The sequence below is a fragment of the Pan paniscus genome, chromosome 1 (genome assembly GCF_029289425.2).
Source record: "Pan paniscus chromosome 1, NHGRI_mPanPan1-v2.0_pri, whole genome shotgun sequence".
Taxonomy (NCBI): Eukaryota; Metazoa; Chordata; class Mammalia; order Primates; family Hominidae; genus Pan; species Pan paniscus.
In genome coordinates, this window is record NC_073249.2 from 167,280,635 (window position 1) to 167,302,035 (window position 21,401).

The following is a 21,401-nucleotide window of genomic DNA, read 5'->3' on the forward strand; positions in this document are numbered from 1 at the left end:
TCTCTTCCCAAGGGATGATGGTGACAAGTGATGTTGTTTATTTTTATTGTTATCATTAGGCTGGTGGCTTCTTGAAAGGAAGTGATTTGGAAGACTGGGAAAAAGGGAAAATGAAAGCACTGCGGTCTAGCTGTGATCCAGCCTTAACTGTGCAGTTCTCATCAGGCTCTGGGAAAGATCTGCTGTGTAATCACTCTACCTCATTCCCACAAAACACGTGTGTTTATGGTCAACCCATCCCACAGCCTGTGTCTCATCATTCTGCTTATTGTTGAGAGTCTGAGCTCTGGAATCCAACTGCCTGAGTGGCAAACCTATCTGTAAGACTTACGGCCAGGCGCGGTGGCTCACGCCTGTAATCCCAGCACTTTGGGAGGCTTAGGCGGGTGGATCACAATGTCAGGAGATCGAGACCATCCTGGCTAACGCGGTGAAACCCTGTCTCCACTAAAAATACAAAAAATTAGCCGGGCATGGTGGCGGGTGCCTATAGTCCCAGCTACTCAGGAGGCTGAGGCAGGAGACTGGCGTGAACCCGGGAGGCAGAGCTTGCAGTGAGCCGAGATGGCGCACCTGCACCCCAGCCTGAGCAAGAGTGCGACGAGACTCCGTCTTAAAAAAAAAGAAAGGACTTACTAGCTAGACAGCCTTGGATAAGTCACTTGTCTCTCTGAGCCTCAGTTTCAGTCCCCATAAATTGGTAAGATAATTCTGACAACTGTATAAGGTTATTATGAGGGTTAAAAAAATCCAAATAGACCATGATAAACATATAATAAATATTAGCTGTTATTGTCATTGCTGCTAATCAAGGCAGTCCTCCAGAACTTTCCACTCCCATATACCACCCCCATCCCACCCCATTCCCTTGTACCCTTGGGAGAAGAACCCATGCTGCCAATCAGGAGGGAGCTAAAACACAGCTGCACCATTTTCGTCCTCTACTTCTAGAGGAAGAACTTACACCATTCTTCCAGGCAACTTGCAGTCTTTTGTGGAAAACTGGGCTCAGGCCATCTGATAGATAGATTCCCCCTAAAGGCTTTTGTTCCTGACCTTCTGAGATGCCTTGTTTCACCTGACTTTGCCATGTTCCTAGTGGGTTTCCAGAAACATGGGGCCAGATGTCCCTGCCTGGCTTTTATAGAAATGGAATGTCTGGATCACAGGGTAGAGTAGGTTTTATGAAACTGCTAAAATGTTTTCCAAAGTCGTTGCATCATTTGACATTCCTGCCAGTGGCATGTGAGTTCCAGTTCCCCACATTATCACCACAACTTCAGCCATTCTAGTAAGTGTGGAGTGGATCTCACTGTGGCTTTCACTTGCATTTCCCTAATGACTAATGATTTTGAGCATCCTCTGCTCCTCTAACAAACAAACACTGTGCAGTGCCTCATGGTCCTGGGTGAAACATGGGCCCCCCAGGCCCAGGCCACACCCTTTGCCTCTGGGGAACGTTTTCTTTGGTGTTCTGAGGAAGCTGTAAAGTGCTGTTATAGACATCACCCAGATAACACAGCTCTAAAAACGTAGCATGGTCTGAAGGGTGGCTTTTCTGTGGTTAGAGCCCAAAGACACTAAGGCCAGAGGCTCTCTAACTGATTTCTGAACAGTTGTTAGATGGAGATACTGCAAAATTTTTCTCCCAATTTGTAGGTTGCCCGTTCACTCTGATGACAGTTTTTTTGGCTGTGCAGATGCTCTTTAGTTTAATTAGATCCCATTTGTCTATTTTGGCTTTTGTTGCCATTGCTTTTGGTGTTTTAGTCATGAAGTCTTTGTCCATGCCTACATCCTGAATGGTACTGCCTAGGTTTTCTTCTAGGTTTTTTATGGTTTCAGGTCTTATGTTTAAATCTTTAATCCATCTTGAGTTAATTTTTGTATAAGGTGTAAGGAAGGGGTCCAGTTTCAGTTTTCTGCATATGGCTAGCCAGTTTTCCCAACACCATTTATTAAATAGGGAATCTTTCCCCATTCCTTGTTTTTGTCAGGTTTGTCAATGATCAGATGGTTGTAGATGTGTGGTGTTATTTCTGAGGCCTCTGTTCTGTTCCATGGGTCTACATATCTGTTTTGGTACCAGTACCATACTGTTTTGGTTACTGTAGCCTTGTAGTAGAGTTTGAAGTCAGGGAGCATGATGCCTCTAGCTTTGTTCTTTTGGCTTAGGATTGTCTTGGCTATACAGGCTCTTTTTTGGTTCCATATGAAATTTAAAGTAGTTTTTTCTAATTGTGTGAAGAAAGTCAATGGTAGTTTGATGGGAATCGCATTGAATCTATAAATTATTTTGAGCAGTATGGCCATTTTCACGATATTGATTCTTCCTATGCATGAGCATGGAATGTTTTTCCATTTGTTTGTGTCCTCTCTTATTTCCTTGAGCAGTGGTTTGTAGTTCTCCTTGAAGAGGTCCTTCATATCCCTTGTAAGTTGTATACCTAGGTATTTTATTCTCTTTGTAGCAATTGTGAATGGGAGTTCACTCATGATTTGACTCTCTATTATTGGTGTAACCCGTCACATAAACAGAACCAATGACAAAAACCACATGATTATCTCAATAGATGCAGAAAAGGCCTCCAATAAAATTCAACACCCCTTCATGCTAAAAACAATCCATAAACTAGGTATTGAATGAACATATCTCAAAACAAGAAGAGCTATTTATGACAAACCCGCAGCCAATATCATAGTGAGTGGGCAAAAGCTGGAAGCATTCCCTTTGAAAACCGGCACAAGACAAGGATGCCCTCTCTCACCACTCCTATTCAACATACTATTGGAAGTTCTGGCCAGGGCAAACAGGCAAGAGAAAGAAATAAAGGGTATTCAAATAAGAAGACAGGAAGTCAAATTATCTCGGTTTGCAGATGACATAATTGTATATTTAGAAAACCCCATCATCTCAGCCTTATAATTCCTTAGGTGGATAAGCAACTTCAGTAAAGTCTCCAGATACAAAATCGATCTTTTTTCTGTTTTTAAAAAGCATTATTGAGCTAATAGCTTTAAATAAACTGTACATATTTAAGATGTCTGGTTTGGAAAGTTTTGACATAGCATACATCAGTGAAGTTATTACCACAATCAAGATAAACATACCCAAATCTTTCCTTGTGCCCCTTTTTGATCCTACTCTCCTGGCCCTTGTTGTGCCCATTTCATGATTCCAGGCAACTACTGATCTGCTTTTTGTCACTATATATTAGTTTGCTTTTGCAAGAATTTAAATAATGGAATTATTTTTTATTCAAGAAAGTTTGCATTCGTTTCTCGTACAATGACTTTGGAAAACAGTTTGGCAGTTTCTTAAAACTTACATCTACCCTGTGATCCAGATATTCCATTTCTATAAAAGCTGGGCAGGGATATCTGACCTCATGTTTCTGAAAGTCCACCAGGAACATGGCAAAGTCAGGTAAAACAAAGCATCTCAGAAGGCCAGGAACAAAAGCCTTTAGGGGGAATCTACCTATCAGCTGGCCTGAGCCCACTTTTCCACAAAAGACTGCAGGTTGCCTGGAAGAATTAATGGCTTCTGTCACTCAGCATAATTATTTTGTGTGATTAATCCATGTTGTACCTTATATTATGGTTCATTCCCTTTTACTGCTTAGTAGTATTTCGTTCTCTTGATACACCAAGAGTTGATCTATTCACTCTTGAAAGATATCTCGGTTGTTTCCAGTGCTGGACTATTACAAAGCTTTATTTGTTGGTATGAACATTACTGTACAAATTTTTGTATGGATACATGCTTTTGTAAGAGTGGAATGGCTAGATCACGTAGTAGGAATATGTTAACTTTGTAACTGCTAAACCGTTTTCCAAAATGGTTGCATCATTTTACATTCCCACCAGTGGTGTGTGAGAGCTACAGTTCCTCACATCTTCAGCCATTCTAAGATGAGTAGGAGTAGTAGAGAATCTTACTGTGGTTTTAATTTGCATTTCCCTAATGACCAGTGCTTTTCATTCAAATTTCTCCTTTGGTGAAATGTCGATTTAAACATTTGCTCATGTTTGGCCCTTTTAATTGAGTCTGTTCTCCCTTTCCTCTAGGCCTTTGAGGGAAGCTATACAGCTGAAAGGGAGGAGGAAGGACTCTCTGGTCAGTCTTCTAGAGGGCTCAAAGTGTTGCATTCCTACACATTGTGTGACCCACTTAACCACTCTTTGCCTCAGTCTCCTAACTTGTAAAATGAGGGACAGTAATGGTGCCTACTTGGTAGGATTGTTGAGCTATTTACATGATACAAAGTTTTAGTAAGGTGCTTAGTACATGGTCCGTGGTCAACAGATGGTAACAAGTAGTATTACTGCTTATCTCCTCATGAGGATTGAGGAAAGGGTGCTACTGCCTGGGGTCAGAGATATTAAACATACTCAGTCCAGCACAATGTTTCTATGTTTCTCAAATGTCTTGAAAAACAAGCTACCTTGAGCTTCTTGAGTGCACAGTCTGTCTCTCATTGTCCACTGAACCACATCAACCCTCTCCTCGCCGAATCAATGCCTAGCATATACTTTGTTTTCAAAACATGCAGTCTGAGAGCTAGTCTTGACACAGAGAGTGTCCTGAGAATGCTGGTTCCTAGAGGGCTGACGACAACAGGTCCTGGTAAACAAAGAGGAAGCGAGGCACCTTCTGAGCAGCACCTCAGCACTTTCATTGTTAGGTGTAACAGTGGTCTACTGTACCGTGTGGAATCCCATCCCACTCCACCCCTCTGGTAACTTCTGCCAATGTCACTTGTTAAAGAGACCATGACAGAGAAACTGGTCCCACTTGCCCACTCTTCTCAGCTAGTAACAGAAGACCATCAGTTCATAATACATGACTGTGCTGTCTCCCTGTGGTGCCCTCCCAAAGGGCTCATACACACCCACATCCTGCTCAGGCCTCAGGGGAAGTCAGCTGTGAGGCTTTGTGGACACAGCAAAGAAAAACAAAGTGGAGAAGACTGAGGAAAGGGCCTACTACAGAAATTGGGCTGGCAGGAACAGTGTCTCAGTGGGGGCGGGGAAGCCATGATCCTGCAAATATCTCTTTCTATAGGAAAACCTCCTCATCTACCCAAGACTTGGGACAGCCCCTTCTTCCTATTTCCACCACACTCCAGCCATGCATTAACTATAGTAGTTACCATTTTGTATTGTAGTATCTCCTTTTTCTGTCTGTCTTTCTCAATGTGCCTGAGCTCTTTGAAGGCAGGCATGACATTTTATCTTATTGAAGACTTTTAGCACTTAGCCAGGTAAATTAAAAAAAAAAAAGTTTTCTTTATGAGTGAATAGTTAATGAATATTTTTAAAATAAATTTTAAATTTTAGAATAGTTTTACAATATAAGATGGTTGTAAAGATCATATATACCTCACATCCAGTTACATTTCCCCTATCATTAATATCTTGTCAAGTATATATGTCACAGTGAATGACGCTGATATATTATCATGAACTGAAGACCATACTTTATTCAGATTTCCTTAGATTTTACCTAATGTTCTTTCTCTGCTCCAGGATCCCATCCAGGATACCATATTACATTTAGTTATCATGGCTCTTTAGGTTCCTCTTGGCTGTGATAGTTTCTCTGACTTTCCCTGTTTTTTTTGATGACCTGGATGACAGCTTTGAGAAATACTGGTCAAGTATTTTACAGGATGTCCCTTAACTAAGATCTGTTTGGTGTTTTCCTGGTAATTAGACTGGGCTTATAGGATTGGGGGATGAACACAACAGAGACAAAGTGTCATTTTCATTACATCATATCAAGGGTACATACTATCAACATGACTTATCATTGTTGATGTTGACCTTGTCAAGTGGATGCTGTTTCTCATATTTCTCTAATGTAAAATTACTCTTCCCCCGTTTTCCATACCATATTTTGTGGAAGGAAATCACTATGTGCAGCCCACACTTAAGGAGTGGAAAGTTATGCTCCACCTCCTTGATGGTGGAACATTTATATAAATTATTTGGAATCTTTCTGCATGGGAGATGTCTCTCTTCTTTTCATTGATTTATTTATTCAAAATAATTTATGTCAGTATGGTCTTATGGATATTTATGTTATACTTTGAGTTATAATTCATAATACTTCATTTTACTGCTTAAATTGTTCCAGTTTTGGCTAGTGGGAGCTCCCACAGTTGGCTCCCTGTGACATATTCTCATCTTTTTTGTTGAGAACTTCCTAACTTTCTGGCACTGCAAATGCTCCAAGCTCATCTTGTATATTTCCTATTCCAATCCTAAAATCAACTATTTCTCCAAGGAGTCCTGGTTCTTTGTATTGGATAATGGTATTAGATACCATGATCTGGACACTATGTGCTTGTAAAAACTAGCTCTTGAGGTATCCTTATTTCTAGACCATCTCAGCTAACAGAGCCAGGAAATAAATATGTGTTTACTAACCTGTATATGTATATATATCCATAACTATTTCTATATACATCCATCTGCATCTATGTTAAACTAAATATGAGTTTGTTGCAGGAAGTCAGGGACCCCAAACAGTGGGACTGGCTGGAGCTGCAGCAGAGGAACATAAATTGTGAAGATTTCATTTTAATATGGACATATATCAGTTCCCAAATAATACTTTTATAATTTCTTACGCCTATCTTTACTTCAATCTCTGAACATAAATTGTGAAGATTTCATTTTAATATGGACATTTATCAGTTCCCAAAATTAATACTTTAATAATTTCTTATGCCTGTCTTTACTTTAATCTCTCAACCCTGTTATCTTCATAAGCTGAGAATGTACTTCACCTCAGGACCGCTATTGTGTTAACTGTACAAATTGATTGTAAAACATGTGTGTTTGAACAATATGAAATCAGTGTACCTGGAAAAAGAACAGAATAACAGTGATTTTAGGGAACATAGGAAGACAACCATAAGGTCTGACTGCCTGTGGGGTCGGGCAAAAAGAGCCATATTTTTCTTCTTGCAGACAGCCTAAAACAGATGTGCAAGTAGGGAAGATATCGCTAAATTATTTTCCCAGCAAAGAATATTAATAATTAATACCCTGGGGAAGGAATGCATTCCTGGGGGGAGGTCTATAAACAGCCACTCTGGGAGTGTCTGTCTTATGTGGTTGAGATAAGGACTGAAATATGCCCTGGTCTCCTGCAGTACCCTCAGGCTTATTAGGGTGGGGAAAAAACCCACCCTGGTAAATTTGAGGTCAGATCGGTTCTCTGCTCTTGAACCCTGTTTTCTGTTGTTTAAGATGTTTATCAAGACAATACATGCACAGCTGAACATAGACACTTATCAGTAGTTCTGAATTTGCCCTTGTCCTGTTTCCTCAGAAGTATGTGATCTTTGTTCTCCTTTTTGCCCTTTGAAGCATGTGATCTTGTGACCTACTCCCTGTTCTTGCACCCCCTCCCCTTTTGAAATCCTTAATAAAACTTGCTGGATTTAAGGCTCAGGTGGGCATCATGGTCCTAATGATATGTGATGTCACCCCCAGCAGCCCAGCTGTAAAATTCCTCTCGTTGTACTCTTTCTCTTTATTTCTCAGCCGGCTGACACTTACAGAAAATAGAAAGAACCTACGTTGAAATATTGGGGGTGGGTTCCCCCAATATGAGTTCATACTGATGTCTCTAATTCTAATCCATAACCACATGGATTGTTCATGTGATTAACAACTCATTTTTAATAACAATATCATATTTGGTATTTTGTGCCAGGTACAGTGCCAAGTCATTTACAAAGATGGCCTAATTTGAACCTGAACAAAACTTTATGGGTAAATACTATCACTCACATTTAACAGATGCAGAAACTGAGGCACTGAAAGATGAAGCATCCTGCCTAAATTCACACAGTAAGTGGTGGGGGCAGCGTATGAGCCTATGTCTTTGAGTCTCCACATCCATTCAATGACAGAGAACCACTATCTCAATATTAAGACTGAAAAAACTTCAGTTCTGAGTGATTTAAGATGCAGATGTAGTTCCCAGCTCTCTTCAGGTATTGTTCTGCTCAAATCTTACCTCCTCAGTGTTTCTCCCTACCCCGACCCCCCAGGGTCCTGTCCCCATCTGACATGCTAACTGGAAGACAAGTTGCCAAGTTACAACCCAACCTGACAGCTCAAGAAAAGGATGTCGGTACAATGGCAAGGATCAGCTCCATCTTACCCCATGACTTTTCAACCTCTGGCTAACCCCTGCTGTGTATTATCTGGGGTTTTGGTGACTTGGTAGTAATTAACTCTGAACAAGCAGCTCTGCTTTCATGGAGTTAAAAAAAGAATGGCATTTTTCCCCTGTTAATTAAATCATCCACAAGGAAGATAAATGTGCAGCCCATGCTTGTATCTTCTAAAATATCAAAGGCCTTATTAACATGTCTTATGTTCAACCTCAGGCTTTTTCTCCAGATTCCTGGAAGCAACAGGAACCTGGAGGTACGAAGCTTCTAAGTATTTACCAATACTCACTTACGTGGTCATTCGTTCATTCATTTATTCTTTTTGGGTGATCTAGAAAGAGGCAACCTGGATCAAGCACAAAACGTTCCTGGGAATTTTGTCTCAATCTACTAAATTGGAAACATCAGAAGTAAGCAGACAGGAAGAAAGAGGATCCTTCAGATCATGCTGAAAACCACTTTTTGAAAAGCCCACAACCCCCTTTGGTCCCTGTGTTCTGTTTGGTTAATTTTTCCTCACAGTGGCGGTTTTATTTGCCAGAACCACAACAAAGGGGGTCCTTGAGTCTCCCTGGGAGTGTTTCCTCAGACCTGCACCTCTCCTAGACCTCACAAAGGTGTTATTGTTGCTGGGTTCCCAGCACCTGAGGAGATCAAAGGCACTTTCCCATGCCAGCATGACCACAGTCTCGCCCTCGTGACATAACATTAAAGCTGATGATTAATCCCCTTGGCCCAGAGGGTCCCTTCCCACTCCCAAGTACAAAGCAGGATGGGGGTGGGGACTTTATTTCCAGCACAACACAGCCATCATAAACTGGCCTTTTATGGCCCTCATTCATCGCAACCAACTGCAGCTGCCCATCAAACTCGTTAAAGCCCAAACAGTTGCTTCATGTGAGCCGTTTACATCACTAGGAAAGTTTAATAACAATCTCCACCATTTTTGAGTGTCTGCTGTGTGCTAGGTACAAACCTACATAATGCATGTTACTCAACAACCCTGTGAGACTGGCATCATTATCCCTAATTTGATGGATGAAGAATCTGAGGCTTAGAGAAGTTAAGTAGCTCACTCAGGTCAGAGGGCCAAAACATGCATGAGCAGATGTTCAAGCTTGCCTCTGGACAATGTAAAAGCCCATGTTCTCACCATTCCTCTATGGGTACATCATCTTCATGCACAATTCAGGGAGGCAAGGAGGAGTATGAGCTTTGGAATCAGAGTTAGATTTGAGTTCTTAGCTCAAGAACTTCAAAGCTTTGTGACTTTGGGAAAATTACTGGACTTTTCTATGCTTTAGGTCCCAAATGTGTACAATAAATGGGTAGGGAAAGCCAGCCTCATCTCCATTAACAGACAGTAAGACTGAGAAGCAGGCCATCACAGAGACACTTGCATCCATTTAGATTTGCTTCTGTTCAGAAATCTGAATTGAGTGGGGTAAAAATGCCTGAGATTCAGATCTCCCAGGAGAAGCCTGATTAGATGTATCCCTGTGAAAATAAGAGATAATTTAAACAGGATTAAATCAGTATTCAGTGAAGACAATCTAACAAGTGTAGACTCATATCAAGGGAAAGAAGGGCTGGCTCCTGGGCTGGTGCCTTCTGGCTTAAAGAGGCCTCAGGCCTCTGCAGATCTCTCCCTTCAGGGACAGCTGAGCCTTACAAAAGGGCTGCTGAGCAGAAGAAATATGCTGAAATTATTATTATTATTTTTGAGATGGAGTTTCGCTCTTGTTGCCCAGGCTGGAGTGCAATGGCACTATCTCAGCTCGCTGCAACCTCTGCCTTCTGGGTTCAAGCAATTCTCCTGCCTCAGCCTCCCAAGCAGCTGGAATTACAGGTGCCTGCCACCACGCCCGGCTAATTTTTTGTATTTGTAGTAGAGACGGGGTTTCACCATGTTGGCCAGGCTGGTCTTGAACTCTTGACCTCAGATGATCCACCCACCTCGGCCTCCCAAAGTGCTAGGACTACAGGCGTGAGCCACTGTGTCTGGCCAAATATGCTGCAATTTTTAAACTTAGAAAAATACCATTCAAGACTGCCCAGAGCCCAGACAAACAGAAGGAAATCTATTTCCTTAAAGTCCAGCACGAATGTCACCTCAAGAAGATTCTATCACCCTGCACCCTCCCAGGCAGAGTCAGCCACTGTTTGCTTTCTGCTCAGTAACAACAACAGTCCTAGTGATTAAGAGTGAGCCCTTGTGATGTGCTTACAGCATGTGGAGCACTTAGTATCACCTCATTTAATTCTTGCAGCACTCTGACAGGTGCTGTCACTCTCTACATATTGTAGATGAGGAATCTGGGGCCCAGAAAGTTTAAGTACCTTGCCCAAAGGCCCACACTTAGTAAACTGAGGAAGTGGGACTGGAAACCACTCGGGCTGGCTCCCTCAGCCATACAAAATGGGATGCCATGTGCAAGAATACCTCGCATATTGCTTGGCACATAACAGATGCTTAGTATCACGAGTTCAATTTGTATCTACATTGGGGGGCCTCACATTATATTCTAATACCTGTTATAACTTCATCTCATCCCATTGAGCCGATGTCATTCTTATATCCACAGTTTAGCACAAGAGCAGGGATTGATAAATAAGTACATGTATTTATATCAACTGAACTAGAATATCTGATGGTAAAAAGGCTCAGGGGTCCCTACAGTTGCAAAACAGTCTCACATCCCACTTAATTTCCTCCATAGCTGCTTTGGTTCTGCCCTGGGCTGTGTCCCGCTCTAATCTCTGCTCATCTCCCTGCTCCTCCCCCACTCTGCCCTCTATTATACTTATCTGGGAAAATTCCAAAGAGTCGTCGATTTAAGTTTAACAGAGTAATGACTTTTAAATAAAAATATGGTAGAAATGGGTACTTATCGGAATGGAATGCTTTCAGACTCATGCATTTAAAGAAGATATAAATTTTAGGGCAGGCACTAAATTTTAACTGCAATCTTAGAGAAAGCCTTTCCACTAATTCATGGAGAAAAATTAACAAAGTGAAAATTGCTTATCAGTGTTCTTTTGAAGTCATGATACGCAGGCTAATTCTATAGATCATCAGGACGCTCCCAGGGAGATGGATTTATATTGATTGAGAGAGAGTTCCCTGGCCAAGGAAAACAGACACTCTTTGCCGAGGAGACCCCGCTACCCATTAGGGACAGATCAGTCTGGGGGAGCTAGACTTTGTCACCTTAGGATCAGATGTCACCATTCATGCCTGGGCTCTCTGGCCAGGGTGACGTCAAAGAAAGCACTCAATCCTTTTCATGCTTACTAAGAATTTGGCCCCTGGAAAAAGATCCAGCAAATGTTAAGCAAGGGAGGTAGAGTGGGGAGCTGGGCTTCTGGCTAGACAAAGCACAAGGGGCAGGCAGGGAAAAGAGGAAAGAAGTGAAAGGGTGAAGAAGCCAGCACTCAGGGTCTCCTTCCAGGCTACCTCCTGCTGTGTGGTGGCCTTGCCTTTGTGCTCAGTGGACTCACCCCCATGTGACAAGAAGACGTTCCACAGATGACAGCCAGCCGTGACGTCACTGGCTGCCCCTCACAGACGAGGCCGTGCCCTCTCACATCTGCCCCAATCACTCCTGTGAGAAAGGAAAACAAAAACAAATCCTCTTTAACACATAAAAAAAGAGGGAGAGAAAGCTAAAAATGAGCATTAACAAATCTTCTTTTTAATAGTCAAACAACATGGAGGAAGGGTCCTGTGTGTAGGGCAGTCTCAAGGAGAAACCCAAAGGGCATACTTGCCTGCATAGGAAACCTCGGGAGCCTGCTCAGTTTTTGCTTTGTTCTGGTCAATGTATGGCACCCAATGTTATAATAATGGCAGTAATTGTGATTGTCATAATAAAAGCAGCAGCTATCAGTTATTTTGTGCTCACTAAATACCAGGCACTATGCTACATATTTGCATACATGGTCTCATTTTAACACTATCATAGATATTATTAATGCTAGACATCAGAGGAGAAACTAAGGTCTGCAGAGGTTAACTGACTTGCCTAAGGTCCCTGCTAAGAAGGAGCGGAGCCAAATGGAATCTGGTTTAACACATCACATCTCAGTCCCAAAGAAGCAAAAGCAAAGGACGGTCTGATGACTGAATCTTTTTGGCATCCCTAGGTCACCATTCTTACTACTACTTATCGCAGAACTCCAATTGTGAAGGAGAGAATGACTGAGAGCGAGTTCCTAGTAACAGAATGCCAAATAGCAGAGGGTTTCCCATAAATGGTATAAATTCAGGCTTCTTCCCCATAGGGCTCGTATTCCTTGATACTTGCAGGGCAACTAAAGTTACAAATGTGACAAGAAAGCTAGAAAGACTCTTTAGGGCCTGGAATTGTATTCATTTGTTCAAATATCCAACAAGCCCCTTCTATGCACAAAATGATATATACTAGGTGTGATGTGGAAGCCACAAACACGCAGACTTGCAGGACTACAACACAAAGCTGGGGGTGGAAAGTGCTCAGGCAGGACGCAGAGACTTGGACACAGGAGAGAACAGGTCCTGCTGACCTCGTCAGCTCCCATGCAATGCCACGTTTGCTCTCAATCTCTAATCCTCGATGCTGTTTCCCACCTCAAGACCTTCACATTTGCTCTTCCCTCTGCCTGGAATGCCATTCCCCCAACCTCGCTGTCAGGCCGACTCCTAATTATAGGGCTTCCCTGACCCTCTAGAACAGACGATTCTCCCTGTTAAATAGTCTCATGCAATGGACTTCCCTAGCACAAAAGACATGGGTAATTTTAAAGCATCATATATCCCATCTGCCTCCCTTCTATAATAAAAGTTGCTAGTAGCTGGCACTCTTACTTACATGCATAGCCCAGGACCTACCACAGTAGCTAGCTCAATACAGGAAGTAAGAGTACAAATGCTTGGGGATGCAAGGATGAAGAAGACAAGTCCCTGCTCACAGTCTGGTGGGAAGGAGATGGAAGCCTAAATGGAGCATTTCAGTGCAGGGAAATCAGTGTATCACAGGAGGGGCCACAAAGGCAGCTAACCCACCTATAGGGGCCCAAGGAAGTTCAGTCTATACTCAATTCTGCAGAAGTTAGCCAGGTAAACGGCAGGGTGGGAATGTCTCATCAGGCCACAAATCCCCAGATACTGAAGGCACTGGCTGCTCAGCAGCAGCCCTTGCTAGAAAGTAATGTGAGAAAAAGGCCAGAGACAGGCCTCTTACAGCTTTTGAGGGTTTTCCACTGCTTTTTCCAAATTCTACCTTCTGGGGCACAGCAACCTGTGAATCTCTGCTATTGTTCAGAGGTCTAGCAACAGGGGGAAGTAAGACTCTTCCAAACTTTCTGTGTTAGTTATCACAGTAGTTACATATCCACAACCAGGCGATAGAAGTCTGAGACTTTAGCCTGCAAGAATCCTTGGCCTATGTGTTTTCAGATCAAGTCCCCTGCTCTGCTCAGTATTGTGGGGCTACCCCTGCAGGCAAGGGGAAGCAAGAGCCTATCTACTTCTCTTCTGTGCCAGGCAGCAGCTGCTTCCCCTCCATCACTCGGGCTCTGTTGACATGGCTGCCATGGCTCCAGCATTGGCTGGTGTCCCCTGCCCTCAGACTATGAGAACACCACCTCCCTCCTTAGTCCCTCCAGCCTGGGGATGGTAGCTGCTTCCATTTCACTGATCTCTGATTTGCTTCATAGGGAATTAGCCCTTCTCAGCTCCTCCATCGTCAGGATCGCCATTTTTGGGTATTAAGTTACTGGTTTTTTAAGCAATTAGAGTGGTTTGTGTTTTGCTGAGTGAATCCTGAGTGATACGATTCTCCATTCAGAGCACAAAGGCTTTTGTACAGGAATAACCCAAGATATGAGCTCATTTTAACTGAGCTCTTTTTACATGCTCTTTCTATACATGTCTCATTTTATTCTTACAACAAACTAATGTCATTGGTATTAGTATTATCCTCATTTTATGGATAAGAAAATCGAAGCTTAGAAATGAGTAGTAACTTCACCAGGGTCACGCAGCTCACAAGGAACTGGGCTGTGATTCACATTCAGGTAATCTGATTCCAAAGAGCTGGTTCTTCCCCACCAAGACTCACAGGTTTTTCTCTAAGATAAAAATCCAATAGCCAGGCAGTCAATGTTCACTTATCTGTACATCTCAAAATCTTGGGATCTTAAATATATTGATTCTGAGATCCTTGACAGAAAAGGAGTTGGCCACGCTGCTCCACGGTATCATAAATAGGTTCAAGGAATTCCTGAGAATCACCCACATTTACTGGTTGCATAAACATAAAGTACAGGCAAAGTTAATGTTACAGGGTCAGTCAATACGAAAAGGGAATTAAAATGAAGGAAAAAGAAATGTGTAGGAAATATTTATTTGTTTCTTCTTGGGTTGGCAGATTCACTGCTGCTATATCTAGACTTAGAACCTGAGAACTAGTGTGCTATTATGAGAAAAGGAGGGAATTTGGAGACAGAAGGATCTGCTATAAAATGAGGAAAATCACAATATCAAATGGTTGTTGTGATATTGCAGAAATGCTTAAAAAGAGATGTTTAATGGTAGCTTTGTCACCATCATCACTACCATCACTCTCTCCACCACCACCATCATCACCATCATCATCATCTGAACCCCCTATCAAGAGACAACTGGATTCTTCCTTTCTAGTAAACATATCAACATCAAAGATAGGCTGGGTACTGTGCTGAGCTCCTTGAATGTTCTCTCATTTAATCTTTGCAACATCCATAACAGGTAAACATTCTTTCTTCCTCTTCATAGATGCAGAAGTAGAAGAACAGAGCAGAGTGTTCAGGTAACTTGCCCAAGGCCACATGGATTTAAGAAGCAGTGCCAGGATTTGACCTTGTGCTGTCTGACTCCAAAGCTTATGTTCTTTCTATACTCCTCACTTTATGATGTTATAATTGTCTTACATAATGAAAACATACTTGGAAGTGCTAGTTCACCATGAAACTCAGTGAGAGCCATGGGCTAAGAGTTAGAAAAACAAGAGTTTCAGCCGCAATTCTGCCACAAATGGCCTAAAAGTTTGAACTGGTTCTCTCATCCCCACAATGAGAGAAATGAATTACAAATGGAGGTCCTTCCTCAGCCATTCTCAGTATATACACAGTGCTTCTCCTAAAATACAAGCTGAGGTATCTCCTTACCTAAAATTATATATATTGGGCAGGACTGGCCTCATTTCCCCTCAAGAGGTTCTCTACACTCTGCCTAATGTCCACCCCAATTCATCAGCCACGCATAGCTGATGTTCACTGCAAGACCACATAAGTCGGAGAGCTGACATCTTATTTTTCCTTTGGCCACACAGTGCTTTGATGGGCTATCCCCGAGAAAAGAGGTTCAGAGTCAAGCAGGGAAAAGCAAGAAAAGGTGGGAGGAGCTTTCTTCCTTCCGGAGAAACATATTTTGCCATCCACAGAGAACTCACAGGCTGCATGTGTACATCAGGAAACAATTTGACACAAGTGCAGCCCTCGGTACCGCTGGGGCCCTTCATATGACCATACCAGTGTCAGTTTATTCTGCAATCCTCAAAATGTTTAAGGAGAAAAATTAGCAGATGAAGAAACAGGCATAAAAAAATAGTGACATCATCAACTGTGTTTTCCCTGAAACTTGCACAATGCCCAACTGATGGCAGTTGCTCAATAAATGTTTGTTGAATTAAAAAACAAATAGCAGAAAAACAGGCTAACTCAATGAATTAAATGTCTCCCAACCCTCCATGTAACACACATAGTTCATATCAAGCAATGTTTAAAAAGAATGTTAAAAAAGGAACATTTAAAACTTCATGAACAGCTCTCTTATTTAATATGCTGTCTCCCTTCATCTCTCCCATTCATCCAACCAACAATACTTCCACCCAAGCATTGAGTCCCTACTATATTTATGTAAAATAAAAAAGAGACTTTGCAAATGTTATGATTAAGAGTACATTTTCCTATAATTTATCACGCTGTGGCAGTTTTGAAAGCTTACAAGGTTATATAGAAGAAAAACATCCTGAGTTCTCGCATTTGTGTTATAATTATCTCCACTTTATAGCCATATAAAGTACTTTATAGCTTGCAAAGTATCCTCAAACACTGTAACCTTCAATTAGTCCTTAGAAAATCCTGTGATATGTGTATTTTATTTCCAGTTCACAGTTGAAGAAATTGAATTTCAGAAAGGTGAAGTAATTTAGTCGAGTTTATTTAGTAACTTAGAGGTAGAAGTTGGACTCAACTAGGATTTTCAGTCTTTGAGTCTGATGTGTTGGCATCTTGAAAAAGATTCTCTTTTAATAACAACCTCAGGCACCTTCTCTGAAGTATCAAAAAGGATAAGAAGGGTTTTGAACATTATTTAAGACTACATCTGTTTGAGACTCTTGATTCAGTCATTTGGATGAATGAACTGACTGATGAATCCCATCCAGTGAGTTTCTTGCCAAAGCTGGCTGGGAGGTTTCTGGAGTTCCTGGAGAGGAAGGTCTCCAGAGAAGACTCTCTAGTGACCACCAGCTTTATACATGCAAATTGACAACTGTATGCTTCTGGAAGGATAAGAATCATATCAAAGACGTGTTCTCTGCAGAAGACTTAACACCAGACTACATACAAGCAGACACTGAAGTCCATTATTTTGACTAACATTCATTTATGTTAAACAGAACACAATATATTGGGTTAGTATTATGGCACAGTGCTTAAAAATAAGGACTCATTCATCATGTGATTTCTTATCTTCTTTATGTTTCTTATCTTCCTTATGCCTCAATTTCCACATCTCTACAATATGAATAGTATCCTCCTCACAGATTATAAAAATTATATATGTTAATATAGGTGTAAAGTACCCATAACAGTGCTAATAAGAGCATTCTGTGATGATGGAAATGTTCTATATTTGCACTGTCTGATACGATAGATACCAGACACATGTGGCAATTGAGCCCTGAAAATGTGGCTAGTACAACTGAGGACTGAATTTTTTATTCTATCCTAATTAATTCACATTTAAGTAGCAACATATAGCTAGTGGATATTATATTGAACGGTACAGGTTAAAACATGCCTAGTACTATATGAACCTTTGCTGTTTTTATTACTTTTATTATTGTTATTGCTGTTTTTGTTGTTTATCTACTTCTTCAGAGTTAGACTTGAATCCCTCTTTCATCCCCTTGGGCAAAGGTGCCTTGACCCCTTAGAACTTCAATTTCCATATCTGAAGAATTTGGATAGCAATACTTACCCACAAAGTTGCTGTGAGAATTAAATGAGATTTAGGTGGAACACACCAGTACTCAATAAATGGGAGATACGCCATCCACGACCTGCAGAATTGCCTGGCATGAGCAGGGTTCCATATGGTTGGGACCTTTTCTCCTTATTCCTGAATGTGATTTGGTGGTCCTTGCCACTAAGCATTTGTTTACTTTGCTCCCTCTGCCTAGGATATCCTTTCCACCAATACACCTCATCCCATAACAATCCTGGGGAACACGGACTCCATTTTGAAGACTCAGTTGCAGCATCAGAAGCCTTTCCTGATCACATCTCCCCACATCCCCAAAACACCCCAGACCAGCAGAACCGACCAAGCCTCCTTCCTTTGTAGCCCATCTTCTGACTCTCTACAGATTCTGTCACTGTAACTGTAGTTTGTGTGTCTGCACAGACAACACAAACAAATCCCTCTACTACACTATAAGCAAACGGAGGCCAGGGCAAGTCTTCACACTGCAGTGGCTCACTATTTTTTGTTGTTATTGTTGATGAATGAATGAATGAATGAATAAATGAATGTGTGTGGCAGAAGTCACATACTAGTAAAGCACAAGACATTTTCTAGGTAACAATAGCACATTTAATCACGGACAAAGGCTCCGTGTCTTAAATATGAATAAAGGTGAAAAATATTGATTGGTTTTGAGTGACAACTCATGGGTAATAATGTAATTACTGGAGCCTCACAACATACCTTGTCAAAAATCACTGGTAAAGACTAAAGGTTCTAAGATCCTTGATTATTGGGAGATTGCTTTGTGCTTGACACTTTGCAAATATTATCATATTTGATTCCCACAGTGATACTGCAAGGTAGTTATTATCACTTTGATTTACAAATAGAGAAAAGGAGAGTAAAGTTTTTCAAGCAACTTCTACAAGGTCCCACACTACTAAAATTGCGGGGGACCTGGGGGTGGGACTATCACACCCAGATCTACCTGACTCTAATTCTACCTTATCCTACATTATCTCGTGGAGTTCACAGAAGCTAGTTCCTTTCTTTTCAACTACTTACAAGAACTCCAACTATTCCTAGACAATAGGATAGCTGAACTCAGATCTCTTTCAGGACTTACTGTCAAAATGCCACTAAAGCAAACCCAAAGGGTTAACCTCAAGCCTAGCAAATGAAGGGGAGTAAAACAGTCAAAAAGGTGGCCGGGCATAGTGGCTTATGCCCGTAATCTCAGCACTTTGGGAGGCTGAGGCAGGTGGATCATGAGGTCAGGAGTTCAAGACCAGCCTGGTTAATATGGTGAAACCCCGTCTTTACTACAAATATAAAAATTAGCTAGGCATGGTGGCACGCGCCTGTAGTCCAAGCTGCTCAGGGGGCTGAGGCAGGAGAATTGGTTGAACGCAGGAGGTGGAGGATGCAGTGAATCGAGATCGCGCCACTGCATTCAAGGCTGGGCCACAGAGCGAGACTCCATCTCAAAAAAAAAAAAAAAAAAAAAAAAGTCAAAAAGGTAATCCCAATGTTTCATGAAGTATTGCTTTGACCTTGAAAGAAATGTGGTCTAGAACTTACCCCAACTAAATCCTAAAGTAGGTTTACTTTTACTGCACCGGGTGTGGTAGCTCACGCCTGTAATCCCAGCACTTTGGGAGGCCAAGGAGGGTGGATCACGAGGTCAGGAGATCGAGACCATCCTGGCTAACACAGTGAAACCCTGTCTCTACTAAAAATACAAAAAATTAGCCGGGCATGGTGGCGGCACCTATAGTCCCAGCTACTTGGGAGGCTGAGGCAGGAGAATGGCGTGAACCTGGGAAGCAGAGCTTGCACTGAGCCGGAGATTGCAGTGAGCCGAGATCGCGCCATTGCACTGGGAAACAGAGCCAGACTCCGTCTCAAATAATAATAATAATAATAATAATCCTATGTTTTAAGTCAACAGAGAAATTTTACACACCTTGACACTGCCACTGCCCCCTCCCCACCCCAACCCTCCCACCCTCTGCAGAGCAAGAAAGATAATAGGGAAGGTCTTTTTCTACATAAGTTGTAAACAGACATTTACTAGATATATGAACTAGTTAGGGCGTAATGGTTCAAAGCAAGGGCACTGGAACTCGACTGCTTGGTTTCAAGTCTGGCAAGTAGGTCAAATCACTTAAGTTTCCTATGTCTCAGTCTCCTGATCTATAAAATTGGAATGATGATAGAATGTAGCTTATAGGGCTATCATAGAGATTAACTGAGTGGAACAATGTCTGGGACAGTTTACTCAATATATTTTCACCATTTTTGATGTTACTACCAACAACTTCCAATCTTTGGTGTTAATAGCAAGGCTTGGCATAACAGTTCATTTGCTTTCAGCACAGTGTGTGCTTTGCCAGAGTTATTTGGGTTTACTTAGATTGATTGGAACATCTGTTTTCTGTCCTTGACTATACAACTGATGACAAAATAATTGGGGGCCCAAAGGAATAAGGAAAATGAGGTACCAGGTAGTAGGTATAACCCAGGCTAGCATTTTAAACATTAAGTATAAACCAAAATCTGCTTATTTCATGAAAATCCACAATTACATGTAGCACCATGCATACTGCAGTTTAACTTGGGATGGCATTCATCATTTCTGTCTTCATGCCACACTCCTCCATGACTTAGAGCAATCAGAAACCAATTCAAGAGGCTGGTTGTATAGCGAGGAGTGGAGAGAACAAAGAACAGACCTTCTGATAACTGGGTCTCACTCCTCTGTTTCTCCTTCCTACCCAGAAAGATCAAATCTCAAAGGTAGGCTAATATGTATAGCTTGGAAATTTGAGACTTAGAGAAAACTAGAAAAATCCACAGTGAAGACAAAGCAAAAACTTGATGTCAGAAATTCCTTTCTTCCTAACTTCAACACAGCCTCTAGATTACTTGGACATTATCATCTATGACTTCAGAAAAGACAATTTCTCATTCTCAGACATTAGGCATGGTAAAGTATCAGGTTGAAATCTAATCCAAACAGCCAAGTTAACACACAAAAATTACTTTGTAAAAATTAAAAATAGAAAAAAAAATTAAGAGAACTGGCCTAAGCATCACAAATGCATCTTACGAATAAGTCCTTAAATAGATCAAATACTGTGACTCGAAGGCAAACAAATGCTTCCTGAAAATTTATAAATTGATTAATTCAACAGCTATTTACTGATCCCCAATTATAAGCCAGGAACTATGCTGGGTGCTAGAAATCTAAAGATGAAAGTTGTTTCCTTGTATTCTACAAGATCCCAGTCTAGCAGTGGTGGAAAAATACACAGGCAGACATTTATAAGACACTATGCGAGTGACCAGTGACTCAGATCTGAATAGTCTAACAGAAGGAAGGAGCCCCAGCCCCTGACCTAGTTTGGATGGTTGGAGGCAGGGGCTCCTAAAGCAGGTGAGGCAGAAGTATATCAGCCATCAGGGAAGGAAGATGGGGAGGTAAAGGCTTTCAAGTACACCCTGAGACAAAAGAGACAAAGTCAAATACACAGTAGAGAAAAATAGCGAGATGGTACAAAACTATTGAGCTACACAGTCTGAAGGAGATGGAACTCTGCATTCTGAAGAAGTTGGTTGGTGTAAAGTTCTGGGTCTGAAGTCTGACAGATCTATATTTGATTCTTTCTCACCACCAGTTTCCTGTGCAAACTTCTGTAAGTGAACACACCTCTTCGAACCTCACTTTTCTCACTTGTAAGGTGGAAATAATGGCATTTCCTTTACAGGGTCATTTTTCCTGGTATCTGCACTTGATGGGGTTCAGGACATGCTATCCCAAAATATGGCATGTTAGTATTTTGAATAGTTTAAGCTGAAGGTATCTGAGAAAATCACAGAGGCATAGAGGTCACTCTTACCTTTCCCCCACCATTCTCCCCTAAAGC

The 21,401-nt window shown here is 41.6% G+C and overlaps 1 protein-coding gene across 9 annotated transcripts in view; it reads right to left on the minus strand.

Moving 5' to 3' along the window:
- Positions 1–21,401, minus strand: part of FGGY (FGGY carbohydrate kinase domain containing) — a 459,452-nt gene that overhangs the window by 190,777 nt on the left and 247,274 nt on the right. For all 9 annotated transcript variants that reach the window (XM_034966197.3, XM_034966184.3, XM_034966174.3 and 6 more), the window contains one exon: positions 11,700–11,803. In XM_034966197.3, coding sequence (XP_034822088.1) covers positions 11,700–11,803 — 104 coding nt within the window. The remainder of the gene's footprint in view (positions 1–11,699; positions 11,804–21,401) is intronic.